The sequence below is a fragment of the Oncorhynchus mykiss genome, chromosome 7 (assembly GCF_057628025.1).
Source record: "Oncorhynchus mykiss isolate SJ-2025 chromosome 7, ASM5762802v1, whole genome shotgun sequence".
Taxonomy (NCBI): Eukaryota; Metazoa; Chordata; class Actinopteri; order Salmoniformes; family Salmonidae; genus Oncorhynchus; species Oncorhynchus mykiss.
The window spans coordinates 40,506,774-40,534,732 of record NC_143028.1 but is presented as its reverse complement, the minus strand read 5'-3'; the positions used below and the strand labels follow the sequence as shown (position 1 = coordinate 40,534,732).

The 27,959-nt window shown below is 41.8% G+C and overlaps 1 protein-coding gene and 1 long non-coding RNA gene across 18 annotated transcripts in view; one reads left to right on the top strand and one right to left on the bottom strand.

The window, feature by feature from the left end:
- The window catches only part of LOC110527876 (forkhead box protein P1-B), a 205,459-nt gene that overhangs the window by 69,338 nt on the left and 108,162 nt on the right, over positions 1–27,959 (bottom strand). For all 17 annotated transcript variants that reach the window (XM_036983357.2, XM_090240940.1, XM_036983359.2 and 14 more), the window contains one exon: positions 21,923–22,083. In XM_036983357.2, coding sequence (XP_036839252.1) covers positions 21,923–22,072 — 150 coding nt within the window. In that variant the 5' untranslated portion in view covers positions 22,073–22,083. The remainder of the gene's footprint in view (positions 1–21,922; positions 22,084–27,959) is intronic.
- LOC149982541 (uncharacterized) lies at positions 236–26,517 on the top strand. The gene is made up of 3 exons (XR_016497251.1): positions 236–475; positions 5,145–5,263; positions 26,027–26,517. It is a non-coding gene; the product is annotated as an uncharacterized LOC149982541 (long non-coding RNA).

The window sequence follows — 27,959 nt, the reverse complement described above, 5'->3', positions numbered from 1 at the left end:
CAATGGCGACTGTGGTGGAAAAAAAACAGGCTTCTGTATATAATCTGTCTTGATGAAACAAATGAATTGGAAATGAATGCAATTAGGTGATAAATCTATCTAGATGCAGGAATCAAGTTTTATTTTTTATTTATCAGCGTTTATGTCCGCTTGTTCTCATGTTGTCATTTTGGTCTCATCTCCTTCGCTCCGTGTGTGCACCTTCCCATGTACACACACACACACACACACACACACCACACACAAAGCCACTTCCCCCTGCCACTCACGAGAGATCATGTCTTCCTCTCTGACAAGCGGTTTCAACTCGATATTGGTATTTGAGGTCTGGTCCAACAGAATTGGTCATATGGACACCGAAACCCATTGTGTGGAGAAGGAAACCTTTCTATCAATACTCTTTTTATATCTCAACTCCTCAAATTGCGCAGAGCAGACACTACTAAAATGGGAGCATCAATGAACATTGATTCTGGTAAGTTAATGCTCAGACAGAAGGGTGTGTTCAAAAACAATTAAGCTGTTCTACCTTGTTAGCTAGCAAATAAATACAAGTTGGCTAAACTTGAAATATAAAGATTAGCTGGCTCCTCGCTAGCATGTGGGCTTATGCTTGAGAGATTGTTTATGAGACCTGTGTTAATTAAGCAATACGGCACGAGGGGGTGTGGTATATTGGCCATATAACACGAACCCCCGAGGTGTCTTATTGCTATTATAAACTGGTTACCAACGTAATTAGAACAGTAAAAAGTAATTTTGGGTCATACCCGTGGTATACGGTCTGATATACCATGGCTTTCAGCCAATCAGCATTCATGGCTCGAACAACCCCGTAATTTTTTTAATTTAATGCCACTACAAGAAGTTAGTCATTATTAGTGACTGTGCATTATGCATGGTTCTGGTTAAACTTGTAACAAAAAGGTATTTTCAAAGACAGACTTGAAAGACCGATCAGTGATTATTGAAAAAAAAGCAGGTTAAACTATTTTGATAAAATAATGACATTATTAGTGGGTCTTATGGTTGAGGAAGTCATATTTAGCCTAGGTAGAATTTCACAAGCCCTGAATTCATTAGATCATTGTTGACTGTTTGAAATGCAGTGTATTTGACCTTTAATTGTGCGAACAACCTTCTTGGATATATATTGTGAATCGCCCATAAGTTTGTAAAAACTCGATATATGATTTTAAGGCCATATCGCCCAGTCCTGTGAGAAACACATGGTGCAGTGAGAATGAAACAAACCCAAAGTGAAAAGCTGGCATACAGTAAGTAGCCCAAACAACAAGCACTGCAGGAACCAAGGGCATGTGGGCTATAGAGCGGGGGGCCAGGAGGGAAATGACAGACTGCTGTTCAACTCCATTAGCTGCTATGTGAGAGTGGTGCATCTAGCAGCACACGACCTGTGAAGAATCTTAGATCTCGCTTTATCTTGGAATGGGATTGCCACATTAATTCTTGGGAACTGTAATCTCTCAAGCAAATCAAATTACTCTCATTAACCGCAGAAGAAAACTGCCTCTGTAATAAGTATGTATGAAAAAGTATTTATTACCAATAATCACCTCTTTAACATGAGCCAGCTTACAACGGCTTTTATTTTTGCTGATTACGTTTAAACATGAGAAACAGGAAGGCCGTTTGGGGAACACACACACACACACACACACACACACACACACACACACACACACACACACACACACACACACACACACACACACACACACACACACACACACACACACGAGTGTCTGTGATACAGTGATTAAAGGGGAGGGTATAGAGATACAGTGCGCTTTAGGGGCCTTTGAGAGGACATGCCTTACCTAGTCATAAAAGCACACCTCGGTCTTTAGGCCAGTGGCAGAATCCCTCTCAATGGGTTCGCTTGGAGGTGAATCACTAGAGAATTTACATGTAAAGCAGCCCGTGTCATCAGCCAAGCAGTGCCTGCACACAAAGCTGTCCATGGCAACTCAGTACACAGTCACTGACCGCTACATATTTGAGAATGTTTGTGCGGATCATTGCCAGACTCAGTGCAGACACTAGCATAACAATGCTATTTCTGAATCATAGACAGCTGCTGACATTGTTTCAGCTCAACTCATTTACATAATTTTGGTCGTCTGAAAGCCCAGTGCGAAAAACAGAGTCAAAAAATACATTTGCATTATGCATTTCTGCAAATAGAGAAAAACAAACTGATACTTGTATACTTTATCACTACGCAGGGAGTGAACTCTTTGCTCTCATTCCAGGATACGACATCATTACTTCAAGTAAATGTTGCCAAGTATAATTGCTCTGCTCGTAAACATAGCAGACACAGATATCTTCTCTATTTGAAGATCTGAAGTTTTTCCCCCAGAAAATTGTCAATTAATTACATGAAAAAAAGGTAAGAAAAAGTAAGAAAATACATTAAAAAAATATGATAAATATGAATTTCTTCCATGAAATCAATTATAATTTGAGGTCAGCGGTTAATTCATTTACAGGCTTAGCATAATTACCTGTTTTTCCCTCATTTACATTTGAGTCATTTAGCAGACGCTCTTATCCAGAGTGACTTACAGGAGCAATTAGGATTAAGTGCCTTGCTTAAGGGTACATCGACAGATTTCTCACCTACTCTGCTCGGCGATTCGAACCAGCGACCTTTTGGTTACTGGCTCAACGGTCTTAACCGCTAGGCTACCTGCTGCCCTGGGACACTGCTATCCCTGCTATTCAAGTAACACACTCCAGTGATTATTCAAATTCACCATCTATTCCAGGGGGATCGTGTCTTTCAAAATACAATGCAGAAATATGGATACACCAAAGCAAAACCCTGTAGTATGCCATGAAGAATTATCAAATCAAATTCTTATTAGTCACATGCTCCAAATACAACACCTTACAGTGGAATGCTTTCTTACGAGCCTCTAACCAACAGTGCAGTTAAAAAAAAATACGGATAAGAGATAAAAGTAACAAGTAATTAAAGAGCAGCAGTAAAAAACTAACAATATATACAGGGGGTGCAGGTACAGAGTCAATGTGCGGGGGCAATGCAAATAGTCTGGGTAGCCATTTGACTAGATGTTCAAGAGACTTATGGCTTGGGGGTAGAAGCTGCTTAGAAGCCTCTTGGACCTAGACTTGGTGCTCCGGTACTGGTTGCCATGCGGTAGCAGAGAGACCAGTAAATGACTGGGGTGGCTGGAGTCTTTGACAATTTTTAGGGCCTTTCTCTGACACTGCCTGGTATAGAGGTCCTGGACGGCAGGAAGCTTGGCCCCAGTGATGTACTGGGCCGTTCGCACTACCCTCTGTAGCGCCTTGCGGTCAGAGGTCGAGCAGTTGCCATACCAGGCAGTGATGCAACCAGTCAGGATGCTCTCGATGGTGCAGCTGTAGAACCTTTTGAGGATCTGAGGACCCATGCCAAATCTTTTCAGTCTCCTGAGGCGGAATAGGTTTTGTCGTGCCCGCTTCACGACGGTCTTGGTGTGCTTGGACCATGTTAGTTTGTTGATGATGTGGACACCCAGGAACTTGAAACTCTCAACCTGCTCCACTGCAGCCCCGTTGATGAGAATGGGGGCGTGCTTGGTCCTCCTTTTCATGTAGTCCACAATCATCTCCTTTGTCTTGATCACGTTGAGGGAGAGGTTGTTGTCCTGGCACCACACGGCCAGGTCTCTGACCTCCTCCCTATAGGCTGTCTCATTGTTGTCGGTGATCAGGCCTACCACTGATGTGTCATCTGCAAATTTAATGATGGTGTTGGAGTCGTGCCTGGCTGTGCAGTCATGAGTGAACAGGGAGTACAGGAGGGGGCTGAGCACACACCCCTGAGGCCCTGTGTTGAGGATCAGCGTGGCGGATGTGTTGTTACCTACCCTCACCACCTGGGGGGGGCCCGTCAGGAAGTCCAGGATTCAAGTTGCAGAGGGAGGTGTTTAGTCCTTAGCTTATTGGTGAGCTTTGAGGGCACTATGGTGTTGAACACTGAGCTGTAGTCAATGAATAGCATTCTCACATAGGTGTTCCTTCTGTCCAGCTGGGAAAGCGCAGTGTGGAGTGCAATAGAGATTGCATCATCTGTGGATCTGTTGGGGCGGTATGCAAATTGGAGTGGGTCTAGTGTTTCTGGGATGATGGTGTTGATGTGAGCCATGACCAGCCTTTTAAAGCACTTTATGGCTACAGACGTGAATGGCAGGTCACCTTAGTGTTCGTGGGCACAGGCACTATGGTGGTCTGCTTAAAACATGTTGGTATTACAGACTCGGACAGGGAGAGGTTGAAAATGTCAGTGAAGACACTTGCTAGTTGGTCAAACACATGCTCGCAGTACACGTCCTGGTAATCCGTCTGGCCCTGTGGCCTTGTGAATGTTGACCTGTCTAAAGATCGGCTACGGAGAGCGTGATCACACCGTCTTCCGGTACAGCTGGTGCTCTCATGCACGTTTCAGTGTTATTTATCTTCCTCGAAGCGAGCGTGGAAGTAGTTTAACCTCTTGAAACTCTAGGGGCAGTATTTCATTTTTTGGATGGAAAACGTTCCCGTTTTAAACAAGATATTTTGTCACGAAAAGATGCTCTACTATGCATATAATTGACAGCTTTGGAAAGAAAACACTCTGACGTTTCCAAATCTGCAAAGATATTATCTGTGAGTGCCACAGAACTGATGTTACAGGCGAAACCAAGATGACATTTCAAACAGGAAGTACCCCAGATTTTGGAGGCGCTGTGTTCCAATGTCTCCTTATATGGCTGTGAATGCGCAAGGAATGAGCCTACACTTTCTGTCGTTTCCCCAAGGTGTTTGCAGCATTGTGACGTATTTGTAGGCATATCATTGGAAAATTGACCATAAGAGACTACATTTACCAGGTGTCCCGCCTGGTGTCCTCCGTCGAAACTATGCGTAATCTCCAGGTGCGTGCATGTTTCCATTTTGAAGAGAGGAGAAACTAAACTGCCACGAGTGACTTATCATCGAATAGATATGTGAAAAACACCTTGAGGATTGATTCTAAACAAAGTTTGCCATGTTTCTGTCGATATTATGAAGTTAATTTGGAAAAAAGTTCGCGTTTTAATGACTGAATTTTCGGGTTTTTTCCTCAGCCAAACGTGATGAACAAAACGGAGCGATTTCTCCTACACAAATAATCTTTTTGGAAAAACTGAACATTTGCTATCTAAGTGAGAGTCTCCTCATTGAAAACATCCGAAGTTCTTCAAAGGTAAATGATTTTATTTGAATGCTTTTCTTGTTTTTGTGAAAATGTTGCCTGCTGAATGCTAGGCTTAATGCTATGCTAGCTATCAATACTCTTACACAAATGCTTGTTTTGCTATGGTTGAAAAGCATATTTTGAAAATCTGAGATGACAGTGTTGTTAACAAAAGGCTAAGCTTGAGAGCCAGTATATTTATTTCATTTCATTTGCGATTTTCATGAATAGTTAACGTTGCATTATGCTAATGAGCTTGAGGCTATACTTAAGATCCCGGATACGGGATTGCTCGTCGCTAGAGATTAATTCATCTGATAGGCTCGTGTCACTGGGCAGCTCTCGGCTGTGCTTCCCTTTGTAGTCTGTAATGGTTGGCTAGCCCTGCCACATCATCCGACGAGCGTCAGAGCTGTTGTAGTACGACTCAATCTAAGTTCTGTATTTCCGCTTTGCCTGTTTGATGGTTCGTCTGAGGGCATAGCGGGATTTCTTATAAGCTTCCGGGTTAGAGTCCCGTTCCTTGAAAGCGGCAGCTCTAGCCTTTAGCTCAGTGCTGCCTGTAATCCATGTACGTACGGTCACTGTGGGGACGACGTCATCGATGCACTTATTGATGAAGCCATGTTAGCACCTATCACTAGAACGCAATGTAATATCAAACTATTCCTCCAGATACTAGAGTATCTATACAGCACACATGCTCTCCAAAAGCCAAGATTTAATTCTGTATAAAAACTGTATGTCAATAATTTAGTTGAGCTAGTGCATCAGTATCCCAGTGCAGCTAGCAGTGACTGGGGTTTGGCAGCAGGACAAAGTAAGGCAAAGCTGCCCCATGGCTACAGCTCTCCTATAACTTCTCAACCTGCCCATCAAAGAGGACCCACCCCCCGCCCGCCTGCCTGTGCATGGCGTCTCCTGTGATTCATGCTGTGCAGGTGAGACAGACAGCAGGGGGGGGACTTAGGTATTTACAGTAGCAGGACTGGAGGGGATGTGGTGAGACAGTGAGGAGTGGCACACAAACTTGTGATCTGTGACTATGCATCATAGCAAAATAAATTAGCTATTCTGCAAGGGTGTTCGTTATATAAATGATACTGCTTTACACATAAATATTGTCAAATTGGCACCCTCAAAAGGTGTTTAAATATGAATAGGTGGGGTTATGTATTGTGTTTTAACACACGAGTTCCACCCCAGTGAGACACACTGCAGAATATTGCATAAACACTTTGTAAACATGCAGCTGTTAAGATAATTATTTTGATTGCGGGACTCTCAAGGCTTTCTTCACCTCCTCAACATCTGTTTGAAATATGGGGCAAAACCGGCATTCTGGCTAGAGCTCAGGTGGTTTAAATAGAACACACACACTTCTGTGTATAAACATCAATTTTTCCCCTCTAGCTCGGTGGCGAGTCAGCGAAAAGGCAGAAGCTGCAGCTCCCCACAGTACAGTCCACCTGCCAGGAAGAGATCCTTTTCTGTTCTCTCCTCCAGCCAGACCTGGCCCAGAGAGATGCTGGAAGACTGGGAGAGAAGCAAAGACATGCTGTTGTTGGATTCTCTATCATGTACTGCACAGAGCAGAGGGCAAGGGACAGCAGGCCCTTTATCTATGGGATATACCAACGTAGAGCTAGGAAAGACATTATATAGAATCACGAGATGCTGTCTCATGTTATACTGCACCAGTGCTTCATGGATGGATCTACGTAACAAATACTGTAGATGAAAGTAACAAACAAATGAGACATTTGGTGGAATAAGCTAGCTAATATGCAAGCACTGTAGGTTATTCCACTACAGGTAGTGTTGGCTCTGTAGCAGTGACCCAGGCTGTGGGAGAGAGCAGAGGGAAGGGAACACTCCTCACCCCCTAATCCAACTGGCCGTTTCTCAATTTCACACATCACTCTTTGACACTTTTACATTAGAAACACAGCCCTCTCGTGATTAAAATATTTTTCTCCATTCTCTCGCTCTCTCTCTCTCTCTCACTCTATGGCGAGGGAGGTAATGAGAGATGGGTGTCCATTTCCCAGTCTCTTTTCTTTCCTCACCAAATCAACCGCAAATAACCCACAGGCCGTTGAACCCCATCTTGATTTTGCTCTTTAGATAAGGACAATACTTATTGTGTTCATTGCACTTGAGAGCGACGGCGGGGAGTACAAAGTCACTCCAAGATATAGACAAATACAGCACAAAATAGACAGGTTCAACTGCCTGAACTCAAAGGACAATTTCAAGTGAACTCATGGAGATTAGCAAATATGGTGATACTGAAGCACCGGCTCGGGACCTCTCATCAAATGGAGGGAAAAAAACAAATGTTGTAACTTTATTCAAAATCCCCTCATACTGGTTCAGTATGTGTGCATGTTAAATATGTGTTGAAGTTCCTATGTATACCATAACCCTGGTTTGAAAGGGTAAAGCAGGAAATGGACTAAACAAACATAGCTGGTGGAGCTCACATAGACCCTCCCCTGACGCAATAGAACACCGCAATGAATTCCCAACATGCATCAGTGTGCTGTAGCCCCGGTGATGCCCTCGGTTGTGATTGTGCAGGGGGAGGCTGAGGAGTACAGAGTATTTACTGATGCGGTTATCTTGTCCTGTGACAGGCAGAATCAATCAATCACCACACCGTGGCTCGGCTCTGCCGCGCATTCCAGGCACAGCCCCTCGCTTCTGGGGGAGGAGATGGCAGTGTTAGCCAAGCCAAATTTGATCAACCAATGCAGTTCCCCTGTGCCACAGCTATCTGGGATGAAGATGATATTATCTGGACGTGAGCAAAGTGATGAAGACAGCAGAGAGAGAGAGAGAAGTCCAGGTGGATCTTAGCTTCCTCTTAAAGGCACAGCGCCTCTTGTTCTGGGAGCAAGGGTAATACATGACACTGTGTGACACCGCTGTTGCCTCTCTTGTACAGATCAAGGCGCCAAGCATTTCTATGCTGAAGACAAGTTTTAAATTAATTATCAGAGCGTGTATTAAAAAAATCTAACTTGTCCGTCTACCACAATTACATACCAATTAAAGACACAATCCTGGTAGGTACTCCTCAAACTGACATTTCACATCAATCAATCAAATGTATTTTATAAAGCCCTTTTTACATCTGCGGTTGTCACAAAGCGCTTATACAGAAACCCAGCCTAAAACCCCAAAGAGCAAGCAATGCAGATGTAGATGTAATTCCTTAAACAGATTTAATGACATGCATGAACGTTTTCATGGAGGTTACTACGTTTGCATTTAGCAATGAGGAAAAATGAGTATAGTGTTTAGACTGCAGATAAGGGCTGGTAATTCAGAGCTCTATATTTATGCTTCATATTTATCCAATTCAAAATACCATCTTTCTGATTCTAACTTTCTTTTGCGTGTTAATGTTTAATAAGGGACCTTGGCTATCCATGGGCACAATTATTAAATATCCGCAGAGATATTTGTTTTTTTATAAATCATACTCTCGATTTTTTACTTATCTGATATATACATGTGTTGGTCGTTTAACAACCAAACTGTTGTGTGCGCAACCATGGGGCAAAACATATGGGGTTGGCTTAGATTGTTGAAACATGTAAACTTTACTTTGTCTCCAATGTTCATTGAAAACATGAATGCGTTTCCACAATGAGCACTTGTTATCTCTCAAATACATCATTACAGTTATTAGTTAGCTAGCTAGCTAGCGGATTTTTGCCATTTCAGTATAGACGTCTATATTTCAGTATAGACGTAAAAATCTAAACAAGACATGGTATCAAGAACGAAATAAAACTAGCTGAAACAAGCCACGTACGATTCCCCAAATGGCAGCTTCTTGTTATTGTTGCCAGCCATCTCGCCATCAGAATCACAAAAACACATGGACTTCTGCCCCATTGAAGCGTGCGCAAAGTTTTTGTCAAGTTGTCGGCTAACCCGTCTATAGGAAATGGCTTTAAGACCTGTGCCTTTTAGCCAGTCATATCCTCAATAACAGACATAATCCAATGGTTGCCAGGGAATGTTGCTTATGGAAAACAACAATTGCATCAATATAGTAATTAACAGATTGTTTATAACATTGGCATGTATATGCCATAATGTCACAACACGGATTAGCCTGTTACAAGCGGCAATGATTACACAAATGTTTATCTGAGGCATGACAAAAAGAAAATTGACTGCTTGCATAATTATGAAGAATATTACACAAGTGGAGTAGTGGGGATTGTTATATGGGAGGAAGTTGTGTCGATAAGTGCAGACATTAGGGAAATGACTGCCTCTCTCTCACACACACACACGCATTAACACACTTCCAGAAGTATCAGCCACAGCAATGTGTTTGCATATGAACACTGGCAACACCTGCACACACACACACACAATTGCATAAAACAAGATAGCTTGTGCATTGTAAATGTCCACACAACTACATTATACAGACAGACAAAGGCCCTTTAGGTTTTATATGCCAGTTTAACGTTTATGTGAAATACAAATCATGATTTAAAAAAAATTTAACAAAAAAATAACAGCATAAAATTGCTTTGTGTCGTGAATATTGACAGAGCAATCTATTCCACGTTCTATTAATGTTCTAGTGTGACAAATGTAGATGTTGAGAAGATACAGTACCAGTCAAAAGTCTAATAAATATTTATGTATATGTACTGCACCAGTCAAAAGTCTAATAAATAGTTATGTAAATATACAGTACCAGTCAAAAGTCTAATAAATAGTTATGTAAATATACAGTACCAGTCAAAAGTCTAATAAATAGTTATGTAAATATACAGTACCAGTCAAAAGTCTAATAAATATATATATAAATATACAGTACCAGTCAAAAGTCTAATAAATAGTTATGTAAATATACAGTACCAGTCAAAAGTCTAATAAATATATATATAAATATACAGCACCAGTCAAAAGTCTAATAAATATATATGTATATGTACAGTACCAGTCAAAAGTCTAATAAATAGTTATGTAAATACACAGTACCAGTCAAAAGTCTAATAAATAGTTATGTATATGTACAGTACCAGTCAAAAGTCTAATAAATAGTTATGTAAATATACAGTACCAGTCAAAAGTCTAATAAATAGTTATGTAAATATACAGTACCAGTCAAAAGTCTAATAAATAGTTATGTAAATATACAGTACCAGTCAAAAGTCTAATAAATAGTTATGTAAATACACAGTACCAGTCAAAAGTCTAATAAATATATATGTATATGTACAGCACCAGTCAAAAGTTTGGACACACCTACTCATTCAATGATTTTTCTTTATTTTTACTAATTTCTACATTGTGGAATAATAGTGAAGAATATAATTTGTTTAACAATTGTTTTGGTTACTACGTGTGTGTGTGTCTATGTGTTATTTCATAGTTTTGACGTCTTCACTATTATTCTACAATGTAGAAAAAAGTAAAAATAAAGAAAAACCCTGGAATGACTAGGTGTGTCCAAACTTTTTACTGGTACTGGATGTATGTATGTATGTATGTATGTATGTATGTATGTATGTATGTATGTATGTATGTATGTGTGTATGTGTGTATGTGTGTATGTGTGTATGTGTGTGTGTGTGTGTATATGTGTGTATTTATTTTAACTTTTGACTGGCACTGTACGTGTTGTGTGACTAGTGGGTGACAGTTAGTTTACCTGTAGCTGGATGGCAGCTGACAGCATCCTATCTCTCTGGAGCATGGTACTGATGGAGCCTGTCACTTCCCTACCGTATGAATCCCTCCCAGATGACTCTTGTTGGACATGGACATACCCCACTGCCGTTCCCATGCTCTCCCTTCACCCGAGCAGACAGACAGACGGACAGACAGGTAGGGCTCTAAACAACTCTTTTAAACATTTTCCCAGAAGAAGCGCTCCTTTTTGTCCAGCCCCTGTATCCTAATGCATGTCAGCCAGCTCTAATCAAGCAGAAAATGGTCATAAATATTTCTTTCTGCTAGATTTCACATTCGCATTTCACACAGGGACATGATATTTTCCCCCTACCTCCGGGGAGCACCTAACGCAAAAACGAGTTTCCTATATTCAAGGCTCATGTTCCTTTAGTATAATGCAGAACATATTCCCAGTGAGGGAGAAAACGGGAAGAAAAAAGAGGAGAAACAAGCATAAAGCCCTGTCTTATTTTCTGTGCCATTTACTGGCTAGTACTTTCACAGCCATCTCATTACATCATGTCAGAGATTGTAAACAACTAAATAACAACAGCGCAGTGGAGCCCACAGCTAGAAAGCAACACAACACAACATGCATCCCTGTGTTCCAGAGGGGCTCCCGCCCGGCATCCTCACAGTGGAGAAAACATTTGTTTTTATTTGTCCATTTAAATAATATATATCTTTTTTTAAGAGAGAGAGAAAGAGCGAATGAGGATTTATACTGGTGGTGCTGTGGGTGACTATTTATGGCAGCCGTCATTCACAGGATGCTGGGGTGCCATCACTTTTCTTTATGATGAGACGTCACATCGTAGACGCAACATATCATTCTCTAAATGGTATACAACCATTCAGCTGCACACGCAGGCCCCTCGCCATTTTTCTCTCAAATAGAGGCCACGTCACTCCCGAACGCATCGGAGGTCATTATTAAATCACTGATACATACATCGATGGGAGACGAGACAAGTCAAATCATCCAATGTGCTCTGAAAGGAGGCAGAGTGAGGGTTCACACAGACATATATTTACCTCTATAGGTAATCAATTGATTTTAGGAGTCAGTTATTTGTCATATTGTCTTTTCATGATAGCAAGGGAAAATCATGTTGAATACAGACTTAATAATGTCTCATTGTCCATTCCACTACTCATAACCTGCCACCATACAAACCCTGAGAACGGTGGTCTCCTTACCACCACTAACAGCCTCTACGTTTATTGAGATCCTAACGTCACGCGTGTAGAGACCAAGGTCAGTTCGCCATGTATCTCCTTTACAGCACAGCATAGTGACTGTGCTGAATGAAGCCGACACACGTCTGTGCTGCTCATTTTTATGGCCCATCCTACGGAGGCCATTTCCCAGCTAGTGAGTGCAGCATATGCATTAGGATCATAGCTAGCGATGCTGGGGAGACTGTCAGTGGTGTAACGGGTTAAACATTTTAAAAAAGGATTTCCCAAAGCCTCTGCACTCCCAATGTTACTAACCAAGGAGGTTCAAAAGTCACACAAAAAAAGCTCACTGCTCTATTCTTCGACAGAGAGAATTGATGTGTAGAGCAGGGAAACAAGAAGGTGGGGGAGATAATAGAAAAATCTCTCTGGTTCTTTCTCAAGCACCTTCATCACCATTTGGCAGCTAAACCATTTAGAGGCATTCTGAGCCCTTTAACCCAATGAGTCCCACCATAACGCCAGTGTGATTTGGACTTCTAACCCCTTTTAAACATGGTGTTTTTTCTATTTCTTCTGCATACCAACCATTAGTCTGTGTGATTAACGGGAGCTGAGCTAGAGCGATGTTTGTGAAACAAGGGCGGATCCTGAAGGGGTCCGGGGCCGTTTTTTAAAAATGTTTTTTACAAAAACGTCTGAAGAGTCCGAATGGTTTGATCTACAAACTACTAAAAGCTATCTATGAAAAGCTGAGACGCTCATGAACACGCACATGTAACATGTTTATGACGCTCACGAGCTACACAACAGCCATTAGAAGGTAAGCGGTTCTTCTACATAGAAGATCATAGGTAATCCCAGGACATAGTGTCTATAATACTGTAATAAGCTCACATAGTTGCAGACAGGTGTCCCGCTGACGAGGTGCCTAGCCCTTTAAACAGCTTGGAAAATTCCAGAAAATAATGTCATGGCTTTAGAAGCTTCGGATAGGCTAACTGACATAATTTGAGTCAATTGGAGGTGTACCTGTGGATATATTTCAAGGCCTACCTTGGTGCCTCTTTGCTTGACATCATGGGAAAATCAAAATAAATCAGCCAAGACATCAGAAAAAACATTGTACACCTCCATAAGTCTGGTTCATCCTTGGGAGCAATTTCCAAACGCCTGAAGGTACCACGTTCATCTGTACAAACAATAGTACGCAAGTGTAAACACAATAAGACCACACAGCCGTCATTCCGCTCAGGAAGAAGACGCGTTCTGTCTCCTAGAGATGAACGCACTTTGGTGCGAAAAGTGCAAATCAATCCCAGAACAACAGCAAAGGACCTTGTGAAGATGCTGGAGAAAACAGGTACAAAAGTATCTATATCCACAGTAAAATGTGTCCTATATCGACATAACCTGAAAGGAACAAACCACTGCTTCAAAACCGCCATTAAAAAAAAGTCAGACTACGGTTTGCAACTGCACATGGGGATTAAGATCATACTTTTTGTAGAAATGTCCTCTGGTCTGATGAAACAAAAATAGAATTGTTTGGCTATAATGACCATCGTTATGTTTGGAGGAAAAAGGGGAGGCAACATTATGTTGTGGGGGTGCTTTGCTGCAAGAGGGACTGGTGCACTTCACAAAATAGATGGCATCATGAGGCAGGAAAATTATGTGGATATATTGAAGCAACATCTCAAGACATCAGTCAGGAAGTTAAAGCTTGGTCGCAAATGGGTCTTCCAAATGGACAATGACCCCAAGCATACTTCCAAAGTTGTGGTAAAATGGCTTAAGGACAACAAAGTCAAGGTATTGTAGTGGCCATCACAAAGCCCTGACCTCAATCCTATAGAACATTTGTGGGCAGAACTGAAAAAGCGTGTGCGAGCAAGGAGGCCTACAAACCTGACTCAGTTAGGAGGAATGGGCCAAAATTCACCCAACTTATTGTGGGAAGCTTGTGGAAGGCTACCTGAAACGTTTGACCCAAGTTAAACAATTTAAAGGCAATGCTACCAAATACTAATTGAGAGTATGTAAACTTCTGACTTACTGGGAATGTGATGAAAGAAATAAAAGCTGAAATAAATCAATCTCTCTACTGTTATTCTGCCATTTCCCATTCTTAAAATAAAGTGGTGATCCTAACTGACCTAAAACAGGGAGTTTTAACTAATTTTTAAATGTATTTGGCTAAGATGTATGAAAACTTCCGACTTCAACTGTAAATGAAAATATTAGTTTTGCTGGGGTCTCTGGACTGACAGGGTTAATGGCCCGATGCAGCCGTTTTCATTTCAATATCAAATAATTTCTGGGTAACAATTAAGCACCTTACTGTAATAGATGTCCATTAAAAAACTGCTTCTCAAGCAATAATTTTGCTAGGACTGTTTAGGAGTGATCCGAGTTGGGAAGGGAAAACTGAAAACTAGCTGTTATTGGCAGAGAGGTTTGGAACTCTCTTTGTTATTGGTATATTATCCAATTTAACACATGGTGATGTCACCATGGAAAGCTGAACCTCCTGCCCATGCAAATCTGCTGATTAGAAGGTCCTGTGTAGATAGTGGCAATTTCCTGAAAATGCTATCAGGAAATAACACTGATTACATTGTTTCACACTTTTAAAGTGTTAGTTTCATCAGCTGCCGTACAATATGATACAAAACACACGAAAAAAAGAAAATAATTTTGACTGCACTGGGCCTTTAAGAAACACGCGGCAGGCACATTCCTCACAAGGTGCTCTGGGGAGCAATATCACAGGCCTGCGTGCTAACAGACGCCTGGCAGGAGTAAACAGGCGTTTTGCTGCCATCACTTTGCTCCCCTCCAGTCTCCAGCTCTTCCCTCTCTGTCACCTGGGCCCAGCCTGCCCAGTCTCAGCACTGAGGTCTGACGGCGTGAATGAACATTGACGTCTGTTATCTACAGTGATGCGTGTAGATTATGAATAAGACATAAAAAAGACAGTTTCACTACACCGCTTTTGCATTAGCAGGCTACTCTCTCGATTGGTAATGCCCTCCCCCACCCCCACCCCCAATACACACATATACACCCTCTCTATCTGTGTACTATTGTGGCCTCTGGAGCCCCAATAAATGCCTTAATCTGAGACGAATGAAGCTACAAGGATTAGGGTTTTATTGAAACAAATAAGTGTTTTATTGGGAGAAAGCCCCAGTTTCAATTTCAATACCTCGTTTAAACCTTATCTGCCAAATCCTTAGGGCCCATTCTATGTTAATTGGATCTACATTGCACTTGCATTGGGGGTGTTAACATGCACAGCCTATGAATATTAATTACCCAGAAGTTTTCTGTGGAGAAAATACTTTCCTGATACATATTAATTCTATGAAGTTTTTAAAGTAGAGCTCTCATTAAAAATGTATAAGCCCTGTGCTTAAATGTTTTCCCAAGACGACTTGTGTATCTTTAACTTGATCCCTAATAAATTGGGCCAAATTGGCCATCCTAAAAGACTAGTTTCTCCGAAAAAGGCATTATTATTCAACTCGATGTAAACATTCCATTCCACTGAATAACGGGTTTTGTTTAAACAGTGTTTTGACTATGGCTATTAAAACCTTTCATGTTAAGGCCTGTACTTTCCCAACCCAAGCCTCCTGAGTCCCTGTTAAAGCGGTTACTTGTTTACACCGCTAAACACACAATCTGCTCAACAAAAACAGACCAATACCAGTGTGTGTGTGTTTGTGTGTGTGTGTGCCTGAGCACGTGTGTGTGTGTGTGTGTGTGTGTGTGTGTGTGTGTGCATATGCGTGTCTTGACTGTGAACATGTGGGGTTTGAGGGGTAGGTTTGTGGGTATGCGGGTATTATGCATTTAGTCAAAAACCCTCGCAACGGTTCAGCCCTTCCAATAAGCCATTGAACACTGAACCAATACAGACGTGTTTCCCTGTCTGCCTCTCCACACCAGCTGCTCCAGACACCTGCTCAGAAGTTTAGAGTTCCCCTCTTCAGCACTAACACACAGACACGCCATCAAAGACCATCCGGGCGCCACACAATGAGAGCCACTTCACGCTTCCTAATGATACCAGCATACAGGCGCATCATTTACATAGGAAGCAGTGGCCACACTGACCCAACATAACACACTTCTGAGGGCTTTCTTTAAAGAGGGGCGTGGAGGGGTGAAGGGGGAGGGGAGCACCGTTACATCATCCTGATAAATACGGGATGCACAACAATACACCTTCCCCTCTACTACACCCCCTCCCCTACACACACACGCACGCACACACCGCTAACTCCTCCTTTAATGTCTTTTTCCAGGCGCTGACTGTTTGACCTGAAATCCATTATCCCCCATGTTTCTTTTCATGTGGCCGGGGTGAGCTGCAGTACAGTAGTGAATGACTTACCTTGCAGCGCCGCTGTCTTGTTGGGGCATGGGGGAAGTGAAGAGGCTCTCTGATTACCTCATTGTGAAACAACTCCTCAGACCCCCCCTCCCCCGCCTGCCCACATGAAACAGGTCGGGGAGGGGGTGTAAACAGGATGTCAACCCATGGAACAGTCAACTATTTTAAACTCGGGGGTATGGCATGGTATGCACACATGCAACGTGTACTTCATCTCTTTCTGCTGCTGCTTGCCCGGCGGGCTGAAAGGACATGCTGGAGGTAGACTCAACAAAAAAGATGAGTTCATGAGCTGGCCATTTTGGAATGTAGCCATAGGGAGAGGTTCTGCTATTGAGGTTACCTTCAAAACACATGAAGAACAAAACTAAACAAGACATGACAAAAGGCTTCAGAAGTCATACCATGCTAGACTAAACAGATCTCTCTTTCCCTGGGAGAGAAATATATTGCATGTAACAATTAACTTGACTCAAAAAGCAATATGGTTCAATTGCGGAAGGCTTAGGCCTCGACAAAAACAGTGATGAAGTTTTATTTTCTACAGGTAACTGACAAAATAAAGGAAACCCCAACACAAAGTGTTTTAATAGTATGTTGGGTCACCACGAGCCAGAACAGCTTCAATGCACCTTGGCATAGATTCAACAAGTGTCTGGAACTCTATTGTAGGGATGCGACACCATTATTCCACGATACGTTTTGCTGATGGAGGTGGAGAACGCCGTCTCAGGCGCCGCTCCAGAATCTCCTCTAAGTGTTCAATTGGGTATACTTTGAATCGCTCATTTACTCAAGTGTTTCCATCATTTTGGCAGTTACCTGTACATACAAGCACAGTACTGTTCAATTTCCACCTCCATCAGTATGATTATTAATCAGATCACACGTCAATTGCCAAACCCACCAAAGAAATTCAGCCTGTAATAAAACTGTCATCCGCTCCACTATAAAGACAGATGTTGTGAGTTGTGTGATAACATAATTAAACTGTTCTGTGAGGGATTCCATAAAATTATTCAAATTGGAAGAGCACTATAATTTTACCAATAAAGCAATTTAGGGCAATATGTAGTGTCATAACACTGATGTTATCCGTTCCCCCAGATTTACAATAAGTTGCAGCCCCTACCGTCCCTAGCCCGATCTGACAGACATAAAGCAGTGTGTATCCTTTCAACATGATCCTCTCTAAGATGGGGAGTGTGTGTGTGTGTGTGTGTGTGCAGCAACCCTCAGCAAGGAAACACATTGAGAGAATAATGCGCCATAGCTCTTGGACACCAACCACACAGAGAAACCTGCCCTTTATCATACGCATTAGCTATGCAGCACTGAGCAGATATACAGCCATGAGAAAACGCAAAGATGCTCAATTCAATTCAAATGTGTGGTGATAAGGAGCGTTTTCTCCTTTCTTGTAATGTATTTCAACTGAGGAAGCTGCTTGTGGTTCTCTTCCACTGAACTCCACAGTCGAGTGCACACAATCAGCAGCCAACCATCCCAGCAGCGTGAGGGCTGCTTTGCGCTCTCCTTTGACCTGATGCTGTTAACCTCTCTCATCTAAGTAGTCTCCTACTGACCAGAACAGAGGCCTCAGCAGCCCTGGCCCTGCCGTACTGTACCTGTCTGTCCTACAGTAGTCTGGAAACGGGAGAAAGTCATGTGAGTCTGCTTATCGCTCAGCACTTCCTCCTCTGGTGTGTGCGCCTCAATGCAGAGTTCAGCGACGCGACGGACAGACAGGCTGAGCTGAATGCGTGTGCGTGCGCGCACATCTCGCTCGCTCGCTCTCTCTCTCTGTCTTCCACCATGTCCATAAGGGACCGTGTAAGGTTTGCATTATGCAAACAGCTAACCTGTGCCTGCTCAGCCCTTTCCGCTGTTACGTGTGAAGAGCCAGTGTCGTCTCTCCCTTTTGCACACGCAACGCTACAGTACGGATGGCCCTTCTCCGTCAGAGAGGGAGAACAAACTCCCATCATGGTTTATCTTGTGACTTGCAAAAAAAGCTTTAGAGCATTTGTCTGACAAAAAAGCCTGGATGGATGTTTCTGCAATAGAGGAAAAGCAACGATTCATCCGGCTGTTGTTCTTTTTCTGAGAATATTGTTGGAATGTATTTTGTATCACTGAGGAACGATGATATTTAAGGAATCTCTCCAACTTGATTAAAAGGACACTTCTAAGAGACAGGATATTAATATTTAATAGTCCACAGTCATATCAGCTGAACCCAATTCCTAGCAGAATAATCAATTGTTTTGCTCAAACATGCAAGAGATTACTGCCTAAATGAACCATAAATCACTACCAACAGCAGTATATGTAGGACCTTGAATGTGCTGGATGGAGTCAACAGCAGCACAAAATACTGCAGTATCTGAATGTTCAATCGCGTCATCGCTGTGACTGCCTGCCTGTTGATGTGGCTGGCTGCATCTGGTCTGTTCTATTATGTGACTTCTCCTTTGGCCATCAGAACTTCCTCTTGCAAAATCAATAACAGCAAAACAAACCGAAAAGCCACACATTTCTAGCTATTGCATAAACACAGCCCTTTTTACATATTTGTCTTCATAATTTCTATCATCATTCATTTCCTCATGAAAGGGACTTGGTGAAAACCACAACTTCTGCACAAGCAGCAAGAAAGTTTAGCGACAACATAAAAAAAAGGAGTCATATTCAAAAAGTATAGGGTGTAAACCTTTTGTTTGGTTGACACAACATTACCCGACATTTATCTACCAAATGGGTACATTTTGGTTCAAACAGAAAATGTCCATACAGTGAATGGCTTTAGATGTTTGGGCTGATTTAAAATCTCTGAACCGACATCAACAAAGCACAAGCAGAAACATCTGAATGATCCCCAGACTTTCTAACACAAAAGCAACAAATAAAAGTTGCACATGGCAAAAGCCTAGATGAAATTGCTAAAATATGAGCAAATAAATACTCAAGCTATTTCTCATAAAAGAAAAAAGAGAATAAAGATTTTGTTCTCCAAAAAAATGCCAATAAGGGGGAACTACTTCAATTTTAGATTTAGATAAGCCATGCGAGCACCTTGCTGTTGAGGTATTCCAGCCCAATATTTGACTTACTAATAAAGATGTTTAAACCAAGCTTATGGTCCACTTCCCCCAAATCTGACTGGTCGACAAGATGAATTCCCCTGTCAGAATCAAGATGATCAAACAGATTACAATTATTTTATCCCCTATCTTTATTAATGAGCACTGTCTTTCATAGTTATGTTCCCTAATAAGAATAAATGATATGCCACCCCCAGGTTTGTTGTTCACCCTGACTCAGGGGATATATTCGCACTTCGAGTCAGAGAAAATTCTAGATTGATTTCTGCATCACCAAAAGGGAAATGGTGTCTTGGATGATTCCCAGAGAACAAAGACACAGAAGCCCACATGTCTGTCAGGTTATATTAGTGCAACCAGCAAAGAAAACGGAAACGACAGACTGCAAAATGCCACAAAAGTAAAAGTTATCAAGTAATTGAGCGAAGATCTTAATGCCCATGCGACAATTAACATGGTTCATGATGCATGAGTGAAAATCCTGGGTTAGCCTAATGGGAGAATAAAAAGACAGGCGCATTCCCCCAGAATCCTCTACTGGTAAGTACCCTATCAAAGGAGAGCGTCAGGAGCGGAGAATGAGACATCTCGTCCTTCATCCCAAACCATGCACCATTTATCACACAGAACAATGAATCTATCCGCCTTCCTCTCTCCGTCCCCATCATCAACCGCATGGTGCGCCACAGAAATTAACCATGGGCTTGGTTCAAAAGGACAAACAGAAAGAAAACATGTGCTATTCAAATGCACAGGAAAACAATTATACAGGATTAAATTCACGAGTAAAGTTGTTGATTCTAAATTGTTTTCATAAATGACTGATCTGAGAGAATCATTATTCACTCCATATGACTAAAATAGAGACCATTGCTGGATGGTTGGCTCTATTCTCGGGAGAAGGATTTTTTTTCTCTCTCTCCTTGGTGTCAAGTGCGCATCCATGACACTTCCCTGCTCTCCCTCTCATCTGCCTCACATTCATCAAAGTTGTAACCCCTGTTGTCTTTGCAGAGCGAATCAGAATGCGCCCCTGGCAAAGAATGAAGGAAAAGTCAACAGGAATTAAGTTTCAGTGCAACTGTTTACTCAACTGTGGCTTGCAGTTATTGAAATTTTATCCACGGTTTTGTGTGACTACTGCAGTAATGAATTCAGTATGGCTGTGATTTTCTCACTGACGACATATTCGTTTTGAGCTGGAAAAAGAGAGGGAGACAGCTAGAGCAGCAGTGATGGAGGGGAGATAGGAGGGACAGACAGCTACGTGGAGTAGTGGGCCTACAGGTCTAACACTGAGACACAAGTAGAGTACATCCTTTTACGTCTACTTGGGTTTTTCTATTATTGTTGCTGGAGTTGCTGGAAAGCATGCATTTGCAACTTTGCGGGTGTTAATGTTACTGGCTTGCAACAAATATGTAATTTTGGGCATATTACTTCAAATGTGCTGTACATGTTCAGAGGCTAATTTTCATGATAAGTGCTTCAAATGAATAAGATTGTATTATTTTCTTTGAGACAAAATGCATGATTTAGCATGGGACCTTACAGTATACCGATGTTGATAGATATGCTGTGACAACAGACAGCAACAAAAGAGGCTGTACATCATGACTAAACTGCTCCTGACAACAACCCCAGTCATTCTGTGATGGCACAATAGCATGAGACACAGTGATCTTTTCAATGCTGTTTCCTTAAACACACTGTCGCGTGGCACACATAACGCTGACACCAACAGAAAGAGCTTGTCTGTTTGCCTCAAGTCTCAGATGGTGAAAATGTTTTGGGCTTTACTAATAATAAAGCTACCGCCATTCTTCGGGCCTCATTGGTCGGACACAGAGGAGTGTGGCATTAGTTGTGAGTGTGAGGCGTGTTTACAATGAGCCAAGGGAAAACCCAGTCAGCCCATTGGACAGCACAGCACTCAAACTGTCAGAGAATCGTGTGGCACCCACACACTTAAAATATGCTGACCTACCTTGATAAATATTTCACCAAAATGCAGATGCTGCATGCTACAATAAACATGTCCGCACCCAAACAACACAATCACTGAGCGAGGACTCACCCCCCCCCCCCCCCAACTCTTAAAAAAAAATCTAAAACGCCCTCGAATATACATAAATGATTATAATAATGTGTTTATGCACTTTGGGACAGGATTAAATATTAACAGGCACTTTAGAGGTGGGCTAGGGACTGCTGTTCACATGGGTTCATAACGACAGGTGTGAAGAGAGGAACCTAGTTGACCTGGTGCTGCTGGAGATGGATCAGGTCAGCTGCCGACGGGGTCGTCACGCTCCCGGGCCTCGCGTCCCTGGCTCCGCCCTCCACGCTCGCTGCTCCGTTCTGATTGGCCGGACCGTTGCTTGTCGCCTCCGTCCCAGATTCTTGCATCATGACTTCAAAACCTGAAGGAGCAGAGAGTAGGAGAAAAAGCTTCTAAAACAAGGCACAGTACAGGGGACACAGTACGTTTCAACCCGGGCCAAACTTTTCGTCCACTTTTATTACCAGTTTTCCTACTGGTTCATGCATGTCTGTTTCTTGTTTGTTTGCTTGCACTGTATTCAGCGAAGAAAACACACGCACACACTCTCATAGACTCTCTTTCCACTGGGTGACGAACTAGTGTGTTGTTGTGTCTTTCCGGACCAGTTACTTTACAAATGACAAGCCCATACTGGGTTGGAGGGAGGAGCATGGCTCAGGTTCTGTTAGTGTTCTCCTTCGCGGCTGTGTAGAAGGCAGGGGATCGAAAAACACACATCTTGGAAGAACCCAACCTCAGTAAGGCAAAGCAGAGGAGCCCAAGAAAACACTCACCCTCACAAACAAAACACTTTCTATGGAAATGGGTATATTTACTTGTATGGTCCCAGAAGAACCACTGCAGAATGGCTTTTTAATGGGAAACAGGGCCAACGGGTGGGCCTACCTGCCAAAGGATCTCTGCGAGAAACATCAATTTTAAAACCGAGTGAAAACACAGAAAACCTACAGGGGTGCTCAATTAACACCAACATGAGTCTACCAAAACATGTTCTGTTATTACTTCATTTCAAAGAAGAATATGCTGTATTACAAAGGGCTATACACTGAGTGTACAAAATGTTAAGAACAGCTTCCTAATATTGAGTAACATGCCCTCATTGTCCCCCCATTTTGTCCTCAGAAAAGCCTCAGTTTGTCGGGGCATGGACTCTACAAGGTGTCGAAAGTTCATAATGTTTTTTACACTCAGTGTATATGCTCTATAATTGCATATATTTCAATATTTTTCTAAATAAACTAGATGGTAATTTAACATAAAGTAAAATTGGGGACTTGCTTTAGCTCTTTAAAATAATTTTTGTGGTAATGGAAGAAGTGTTATGATTTTAGATTTGAAAAACACAGAAGAAGTCAAAGATTTTCTACACAGTACATTTTGGTCTAAGTTGTTGGGAAAGTGGATAAAATGTCAGTTGTTTTTAAGGAATTCGGTATTTTGGCAATGAAGCCCTTTATCTACTTCTGTTTTAAGGAAGTTGCTAACTGGCGTTAGCGCAATAGCTAGCACAATAACTGGATGTCTATGGTAACAGCTAGAAAGCATGCTAGCTGTTACCATAGAAGACCAGGCATTGTGCTAATGCTAGTTATCATTGGCTCGCGAAACTTCCTCTAATGTCCTTCATACTGGTTGCAGATACATAACAATGGTATCCACAAGTTCATCTGACTCAGGGGAAGCAGGTAAAGTGCTTCATTGCCAAAATCCCGAAGTATCCATATTTCAGATTTGAATAGAAGTCGTATGTTTTTGTCTTAGTTTTTGGGAAAGTGGTCAGAGTAACTGATTTGTGTCAAAAGTCACAATAGGCCTTTTCACACTGCATTGTTCTTAGCCACGGGCTATCCTTAGCTCCAGGCTAGGCCATGATGCATTGGCAATTTTCTGGGACAGTATTGCTGAGCAATGTTGCCAGCAATGTTTGCTGCAACATTTTTCCATTGAAAATTATAAACTTTATATAATCTGGGGAATTTAGATTTGATCAGCAGCGCAACCTAGTGGGCAATTTATAGGAATCCTCCAATCAGAGTGCAGATATTGGTCATGTGATTAGTATGCCGTTCTAAATTAATTTGGGAAACATGTTAGCAAAAGAAAATCAACTCCCCTTTTGTAGTGAAATGTTGGCCATTCACGTCTCAAACGTGATCCATTTCAGGAAGCCAGGCGTATGTCGCACGTCACACTTCACTACTTCACAGGAGAGGCATTTGAACACATTTTTTATTTGTTTATACAGTACCAGTCAAAAGTTGACACACCTACTCATTCAAGGGTTTTTCTTTATTTGTACTATTTTCTACATTGTAGAATAATAATACAAAGACATTAAAACTATGAAATAACACATATGGAATCATGTAGTAACCAAAAAAAGTGTTAAACAAATCAAAATATATTTTATATTATAGATTATTCACAGTAGCCACCCTTTGCCTTGATGACCTTTTGCCTTGATGACAGCTTTGCACACTCTTGACATTCTCTCAACCAGCTTCATGTGGTAGCCACCTGGAATGCATTTCAATTAACTGGTGTGCCTTGTTAAAAGTTCATGTGTGTAAGTTCTTTCCTTCTTAATGCATTAGAGCCAAGAACAGCTCAAATAAGCAAAGAAAAATGACAGTCCATCATTACTTTAAGACATGAAGGTCGGTCAGTCGCAAAAACCATCAAGCTCTATGATGAAACTGGCTCTCATGAGGACCACCACAGGAAAGGAAGACCCAGAGTTACATCATATTAGTTTAACAGTTTTTTTGGTTACTACATGATTCCATATTCAATAGGCCATCATTGTAACTGACTTGCCTAGTTAAAGAAAGGTTAAATAAAAAATAAATACGAAAATATGTCTTCACTATTATTCTACAATGTAGAAAATAGTAAAAATAAATAAAAACCCTGGAATGAGAAGGTGTGTCCAAACTTTTGACTGGTACAGTATATAAAAATAAAAAATAAATAAAAAACATTAAAGTTTTTGTGTAAAGTGCTAGGAAAGTGGTCAAAATGTCAGTTGTTAGTAAACAGTAAAAAAAAAAAAAGAAGTGTTCATGTGAACACAACTGTATCATTAGATTGGTAGAATATATTGTTGTTCCAATAGATTGTTGTTCCAATTTCAGATTTGGCAGAGAAGTAGAGGAATATTTCTAAGATGTCTAATTTATTCGGAGAGTGGTCAAAGTAGCTGTCAAAAGTGACATTGTTTTCAGTGAATAGAATAGAATGTTGGGAGTCATGTCACAATGCGACCTTTAGAATGCTGAGGAAATCCCATGAAAGTGGATGGAGGACATCAAGCTTAATAACAGTTTAAAACTATAAAAGATATCAAAAAGTTGTACACAAGCAACTTAATCCAGAACGGTATACACGTTTTAAAGTTTCAACTGCGTTTCTAGCTTAAACGGTGTAGCATGGGTAGCGTTCAAAATAATAAGAAGAAGCATGACGAAGATTTAAAGTGGGACGTTTGCTGCCGCAAGTCCCATTAATAAACAGTTACTCAGCCGTACCTTTTGCATGAAAATGATGGACACATCATTTTCTATTTTTCAAGTCCGTACTGCTTCTGATTTTGGTGATACAAAACCCAGACAGACATTCCCTCACCCTTCAGCCCCAAGCTCATACCCCCACTCCCTCCCCTCTCTCCTGGGATGAGTATGAACCGAACGACACCGATGCTTATCTGGGGCTGTATTCCTGAAATCAGTGGTGAGATTTACATCTTTTGTGTTGGTCACAAGCCTCACTGGTGCGGCGGCGGGCGACACGTCTAGTCGCCCAATTCCAGAGAAGTTAATGAAGCTGACCAAGTCAGGCAGGAGTAAATTAACTTGGCTGATTAATTATTTATATGAAGCAGAATAAATGCCCTTAAAACGCTGGGCCTAATCATGAAAGGAGTTGAAAATGGGCATAAATGCAGATTTATAATGTTGCGTTTAAGGCGTGTAATAGGGAGGCCAGTATGTGTTAATGTGTACTCAACAGAGGGGCTGAGTCTCCTGAGATCCCCATCCAAACAAGAGACACAGCAAACCTAAGGCAGAGGGGCCACCATTGGGGACACTGTCTGACAGACATCAAATGTCCACATCTATTATGAGTAAAGAAAATAAGCAAGATCACAACAACAATAAATAATATTACAGACACTACTATTTTTTGTGTTGAAATAAAGAATAATTTCTGTACTATTATCAAGTAGCAAAATCAGTAGCTACCACTATAATAATCAACACCATAGTGCACTATAATTTTAGATGTCTCTGCTTTTCTTGCAGGCAGAACATCCCAGTGACTCATCAGACACTGTGGTCTGCATTGGTTCATTTGTCATGTCACACCACCCACTCATCTCATTCTGAGCCCCTGCCTCTGTCTGCAGTTTGGGCCGAGGCTATGGGCTGTGTTCTCTGGATTGGACGCTCTGGGCTGGGTCCTCAAGCCTCCAGCTCGGCCCACTCTCTCTCCAGACAGATGTTGACCCGGCTCACCCCTTCAGTCTGGCACAGCCTCACTCCATAATGGGATTTTCTAAACAAGGAGCGAGCAATAGGAATACTGTGGGATGGGAGGGAGCCGGCTACAACTACATCTGCAGGGCCTGGCTGCTCAGCTCAGCTCATACAAACTCCCCTTCCTTCTGAAACACCAATTAGAAACACACATTCTCAGGCCAAATGAAATGTGATTTGAAATAAACCACATGCTGACGTTATTCACCCCCACTTCTTTTTCAAATAAAATATGTTTTTCCACACATAGAAAAAAATTGACTGAGTCTGTTTTTTTCCTCTCTCTCCAAAGCTACATAAAAGGCGGAAAGTAATGGCTATTATGCACGCACTGTCATTCCATGCAAAATTTTCATAATTATAACGGAAAGGCGTACATTTCCAAATGCATGGCATCTCCAAAAGTAATCAAGAGAATGAGCCGTGGGGCTATTTTAATGTATGCAAAACTAGTGACCCACAATAAAGGAGGGGAAGGCTACAATGAATGCAAAGTAATGCGCGCATGCTTGGAACCGGCACTGACGAGGGGCGGCTAAAATTAACACCCAATTAATTTTCGAATTGACAAACAAATGAAACCCATAAATCTACTTTCTCATTAATATTACCACAGAATAATTCAAAGCTACAATATTGCAAGCAAAAAAAAGGGGGAAAAATGAAAATGGGAAATGTGCATTATCCATCATAAATATCAACCAGATAGGAAAGAGACTTATTGGAGAGTTGTCTGGTGACAACAATGTTAAATCGGTGCAGCACTGAGGCAGATGCACAGAAGCTTCATGTAGACTAGCAGACACAGGCAACTAGTCTACCACATGACAGGGCCCTAGTTTATTTATTTTTTGTTTGCTCAGGGAATGGTCCAATCTGTGATGACGACTCAAATAGCTTGCTATTTTACTTAATCCATTTATACAATGATGCATATTCAGGGGTAATTATGGGTCAAGTGTCTCGCTAAGGGTACTGTACTTAGCAAGGCTGGAACACACACACACACACACACACACACACACAGACACACAGACACAGAAATGAGGGGGCAGTTCATGAGAAACAGACCTGCTTGTTTATGAGGCATGTCAGCCCTAAATATAACAACAAAAACAAAAAGCTCTAAATGACTGATATTCCAGGAGATTAGAATGAGGCAAACGGCGGTCCACAAAACAGACGCTTTGCTTCTCTGTTGATCATCAGATGTCTGTTCTTCTGGAGGGGGGTGGTGGGGGAATGTCTGGTTGCAAAACACAACAAGTGTTTGGAACAAACAGTGGATCATCAAAAAAGGTCAGAGTTTCTGTTTGTTGGTGTTTTGCTTTTGTTCCTCTAATATGGGGAGTGCATTAAAAACACAGTCACATGCAACGCCCACCTGAACAGACAGGTTCAGAGCATGGCACAGCACCAAGGGCTAATCAAGCCTGTCAGTCTCGTATCGTATCCACTCACTGCTCCACGCCGAGCCTCAATCTAATTCAAACGCCTTTCCCTCGCCATGGCAGCCTGGAATTCAAGAGCTCGATTCAGTCAACAATCCAAGGTAGGGTCGGCCTGCGCAGCTGTGCCGTGACCTTTCCCCATGTTCTGTTTTTCTTTAATGCTCATGACAGAAAACCCTCCATGGCCACCTGCTCCGGCTTGCATAGATCTCACATAGCCCCTGTTTACACAAGCACACAACAAAAGC